General features: G+C 49.8%; 2 protein-coding genes across 2 annotated transcripts; one reads left to right on the forward strand and one right to left on the reverse strand.

The window, feature by feature from the left end:
* Positions 1-245: 245 nt before the first annotated feature.
* Positions 246-2,014, forward strand: PV06_11282 (uncharacterized protein; the record flags this gene model as incomplete). The annotated part of the gene is made up of 6 exons (XM_016412929.1): positions 246-344; positions 410-690; positions 744-894; positions 954-1,230; positions 1,285-1,467; positions 1,530-2,014. 6 exons carry the CDS (start codon positions 246-248, stop codon positions 2,012-2,014), a joined length of 1,476 nt encoding a protein of 491 aa, XP_016256683.1.
* A 1,154-nt stretch (positions 2,015-3,168) lies between these two features.
* On the reverse strand, positions 3,169-3,618 carry PV06_11283 (uncharacterized protein; the record flags this gene model as incomplete). The annotated part of the gene is made up of 1 exon (XM_016412930.1): positions 3,169-3,618. The coding sequence occupies one exon, from the start codon at positions 3,616-3,618 to the stop codon at positions 3,169-3,171; it is 450 nt and encodes a 149-aa protein (XP_016256684.1).
* Positions 3,619-5,245: the final 1,627 nt, after the last annotated feature.

Here is a 5,245-nt window from a genome sequence, read left to right on the forward strand (position 1 = left end):
GTTTCCCCGCCTTACGTAGCCTAGTAGTTTTTCCAAATCGGGGAGAGAATTCGCTGATGCATGCCTATCTCGTAGACGGCTGTCTGTTGTTTTGCCCGGAGACTGACCATGCCCGCGGGAGTGGAGTTAGCGTTAGCTGGGGATTCTATAAATGAATCCAAGAGAGCCACAAGGATTTGAATGTCTAACATTGTTACTCCATTATTTTCTGTCTCTTCCTGGCTCAGGCCAACCCAGCTATTACCATGGCTCACGACGGTGGGAAGGGGAGGTTTATCCTCTTCACATGTGCCTTCATAGCAATCATGAACTCTACTACTCTGGGCTATGATTCTTCGATGATGGTATGTGTCATTTCCGCCTTGAATGAATATGCCCTACAACAGAGCTGATCACATTTCCCCATCAGAATGGACTTCAAATCTTGCCCGCGTACGCCGATTACTTTCGCCTGAATACGGCGACTACTGCCTTGAACGTCGCTATCGTCTTCGTTGGAGCTGTCATTGCAACTCCGTTCGCTGGTACTCTCTCCAACAAATGGGGTCGCAAATGCGGTCTGGTGTCAACGTCAGCTATCGCTATTTGTGGAGGCGTGCTTCAAGCAGCTTCTGTCCATGAAGCTATGTTCTGCATTGGCAGGCTTCTTATAGGCATCTCAATTAACACAGGATCTGTGGCTGCACCTGCGTAAGTTGGAACGGATTGCGCTAACGCTTGCAATGGCTGACAGTGTCCTCTAGGTACCTTGCAGAGGTAGCTCATCCGGACAATCGTGAGATGCTCGTCGGGCTCTGGGGGTCTGCTTATTACGTTGGGAGTATTCTTGCTGCGGCCATCACGTTTGGCAGTCAATATCTCAATTCTACCTGGGCATGGAGGCTGCCATCTCTGGTGAATACTATGACCTTTATTCAGGTCTCCTCCGATTCAGATATGCTGACCAGAAGAAGCTCCAAGTCTTGCCGTCAGTGCTTTGCATTCTTCCCTTGGCATTTATGCCTGAATCTCCCCGGTGGCTGGTATACCAAGACCGTCATGAAGAGGCTAAGGCGATGATTATCAAGTACCACGGAGGCGGCAACGCCAACTCTCCTATTGTGGCCAAAGAATACGAAGAAATACGCCAAACACTCTCCCACGAGAAAGCGACGCAAACGGTCGGGTTCAAAGCCCTCGCGGCAACAAAACCCAATCGTTGGAGACTCGGTGTTGTTGCGGCCACGGCCGGTAAGTATATCACACCTCGTATTTCTTTCCCAGCTTACTCACCCTCTGTTGAAGTTTTCTGCCAGTTTAGTGGAAACAACATCATCACTTATTATCTTGGGGAGACTCTCTCCACTGCCGGCATCACCAAAGTACAGACGCAACTCGGTATAAATATCGGCATCAGTAGCTTCAGCCTGGTCACTTCTGTGCTTGGAAGCATCTATACTGCAAGACTGGGTCGTCGTCCTTCATTCTGTGAGAGCACCTTGCCATCTCACGCACTATTTATGAATCGGAAATTTGCTAATATGTGCCAGTGATCTCTACTGGTTTAATGAGCATGACTCTACTCATCTACGCCATCCTTACGAAGCTCTACATCGGCAGAGACAATTCAGGGGCGTCCGACAGCTTGGTGTTCCTGATCTTCCTCTATTTCGGAATATACTCTTTTGTGTGGACGCCTCTTTCCGCGCTTTATCCAGTCGAGGTTCTCACATACTCAACCCGTGCACATGGATTGGCAGCCTATAGCTGTATTGTCTACCTCACAGCCTTCTTCAACACATACGTGATACCCTTTGCGATGAGAATTAACTGGGGTTTCTATCTTATTACCGCTTTGTGGTGTTTAGTTGAATGTGTGGTGATCTATTTCTACTTTCCAGAGACGATGGGTATGTCGATGGAGGAAATTGATGGTGTATTTGGAGAGGACATGGCTACTGTTCTAGAAAGTGTACGGGTGGATGTGGACGTCAAGGCCTATGAAGGAAAGGACGTGACGACCACACCTGTGTGAAAGTTTACAGAGGAGCTGTCAAGTTGAAGAAGGCAGCAACTTCCAGATCTGATCTTCTTGGTCGGTAGAATTACTGCTGAATGTTGATGTCGGCATGCGTTGCGGAATCAAGACTTTATCAATTTGGCTATTTAGGCATGCTCGGCCGGCAAACTGTTCCAGGGGCATTCGTGCTGCCATCTTAGAACAGGAACTTGTTGCAATCACATCTCCTTCCCTTTTCTTCTCAGATGCTATAGTATTCAATTTGGCGGTTTAGTTGGGGGAATGCTGCCTGCTCTCCTTGCGTTTTATTGCTTTCCCTCCGAGAAAAGAAAGGACGAAAAGACTACGACGACAACCAGGGCCGAAAAGAACAAGGAAAAATCTGTTGTTCAGTCTCCCATTTCTTCAAATCTCTCAGTTATCAACTTACTTCAAATAGTGATAAATTAAGAATCATGACTTTTTTTCCAGTTAAGTCGTCTAATCTTCCTTGTAGTTTCCATTCACCCCGTTCTCCGCGGCTACTGTGTCGCTGTCCTTAACCTCCTCCTCGATTCCAGGAACCCTGGTCTCAGCCGTGAGTTATCCGGGTTAATCCTTAACAGACCGTCGTGGTGGACTTTGAGACCTGTAAATTTGGGGGATTAGTACGGGAACTAAAGCAGAACAGAGTTGCGAATAATCACGGAATTAGACGAGACAATTTTCACTTACTGGTAGGAAGGGATCCCATGAACTCCAGTCTTCCAGCACATTTATATCGATGCTGCCCGGGCTGGGCTTAGGATCGCTACTGGTGGGGTTCGGGGTGGGAACGGTCGTCTTTAATTGTCTTTAAGGGAAGGGAGCCCGGCGAAGGTTCTTCAACTTGGCAAAAACCTCTAGCTGGGTAGCTATGGCAACTTCGACGAATGGACCGGCTGAGACACGAGTGCGGGCCGTAGCCGTGATGGATGTATAGGGACCGATCGCAGGACGGATTGATGGTCTTGGGGTTGGGACTGCACGTCGAAGAGGTGATTTACTTTGTATCCCTAAGAACCCCAAGCTTATAGGGCTTAGGGGCACTAAGTAGCCGCCGAGGCCGCTACTGCGCTAATACTGTATCTCCAGGCTGCTACTACCGGTGGAACAAGCAATAGGTAGGTATCATTTGAAAGTCTCATCATTCAATCTTCAAGAACCACCTTGGGTTTCCTGACACCTGCCCAGACCCCCGATTTGCTCTGGGACAGGATACCGTTTGGATCAAGAGTGTCCTTGATGCTGTCCACCAAGCGACCGAGGGCGCCGCCGTTGAAATCGAAATGGCCTCTAACCTCGTCCATGTAGTCGATGTGGGTGCGGTATTCCGAGACATGGGTGTTGTCCTTGCCATCCTTCAGGAGCTGTTCGAACATGGCTTTGGCTCTTGGCCCTTCACTAGGCCCATACACGACCAGCAGAATGGCGATGACATAGTAGCCGTAGACGTGGACGTCGGAGAAGAGGTCGAACTGAGCGTCCTTGACGATCTCTCGTGCCCTGGTCCACCACTCCTGCAGCTCCGCGCCGTCCGACGGGAAAAGGGGGGAAAAGGGGGGGAAAGCAGATGTGCCCGCCGCCTGGGCCGCGCACATTCATCAATTCTTTGGCAGCGATGTTCGGGATCCCAGAGTGGGGGATCTCGGTCAGACGCAGTTTCGAGGCATCCAGTCTCGCCCCGCCTCGGGTAGCTCCATGTCGTTGGTATGTCCAGGTCGCTCCCGGTGCAGCACGAAACCGCTCCTGAACAATGCTCTAATGGGCATCCACAACAGCTACAGAGAAGCCGTAAATGGCGAAGGACGCCTTCTAGTAGCCCAGCCCGATCTCTTACGCAATCGCGGTCGGATCTTTGTTGGAGACACATCTTCCTTGCCCGCCCGGGCCGAATACGCGCTGCAGAGCATTCTGGTCTTAGAGTGACAGTGCTTAACAGTACGGGTTGGCGATGGACGAGTGAATTTGGACGATTCCTTCACGTTCCAGAGTAGCCACGGTTTTGATCAAGAGCCGGAGTTAACTCTCATGCGGTACACTCACTTCGCAGTCCAGAAAGCACACCGGTACCTGGGTAATGAGGATTCCGATTTTCGTGATAATGCCTAAAGACACCCGAGGTATTATGGTCAGAATCGCCGTCGAGCACGACTGATTTTACGCGCTGACTTGTGTGTATACAGGTACATACCTAGGTTGGACTGGTAAAACAGGCCGTCTACACTAGCCCCGTATTCTTCTCCCGGCCTCGAGATTTTGCCGAACCCCGGTTTGAGATCTGCTGCTGTCGTTCGCTGTGGGGGACGTTGTCTGGGGGGTGGGCACCAACGAGGGTAAGGGTCTCTCCTCTAAAGCTCCTTAGTCTAGTGACTAGGTAGTGCTACTGCACTCCCTACAGCCGGTTACAAGTACGACAAATGGAAGTAGTTGTTGAAGATTCGGTCCAGATACCTTCCGATGTGGGAGATGACAAGGAGAGGGATTAGTCATTTCTTGGTCATCATTGTTAATACATATCCAACCTGCGGAATCTCCCTCTGAGGGGTGTATATATATAAATGCAGGATGGGAGCCATGATTGTAAAGATGAGGACAAGGGAATTAATGAGGAAACATTTCGAGTCCGAGCATAATCTCATATCCTTAACAGTTCTCTGTTCGGGACACTGGTCGACGTGAACTACGGGTGTATTTTGGATTCTCAGAAACGTCAGCCTGAGCTAGCTGTTTGAGGTCGTTCAAATACTGTGCGCTGAGAGATGATAACTCTGAGTGCTGATTAATCATGCTGTGGTTTCGCTTCAGGAGATCGATCAGTTGTTGACAGGCGTATTGTCCTCTCCTTAGAAGGTGGTGATGCGTGAATGAGGCACTCAGGAAAATGAAAGCTTGTGGGGAGATGGCCAATGCCCTCTGCCAACATGCCTTCACGAAATTTTGTGCGGCTCGCTGGCCTTTCAGATCCTCGACCGCGGTCCGAATATTTCTGTGAGTCCGAACTGAGTGTTGACCGTTTCCGGAGCCTCTGTACTGTAATTGTGTGTGCAAAAAGACATCATCCTGGTTTGTAGAGTCAACAGTGTTCAATGACCAGCGACATGATCTTTGGTACGTTCATGTGTCGCCATAGGTGTGACAGTGTGAGAGTGTGACAGTGTGAGAGTGTGACAGTGTGAGAGTGTGACAGTGTGAGAGTGTGACAGTGTGAGAGTGTGACAGTGTGAG

This window comes from Exophiala oligosperma, assembly GCF_000835515.1.
Source record: "Exophiala oligosperma strain CBS 72588 unplaced genomic scaffold supercont1.25, whole genome shotgun sequence".
NCBI lineage: Eukaryota > Fungi > Ascomycota > Eurotiomycetes > Chaetothyriales > Herpotrichiellaceae > Exophiala > Exophiala oligosperma.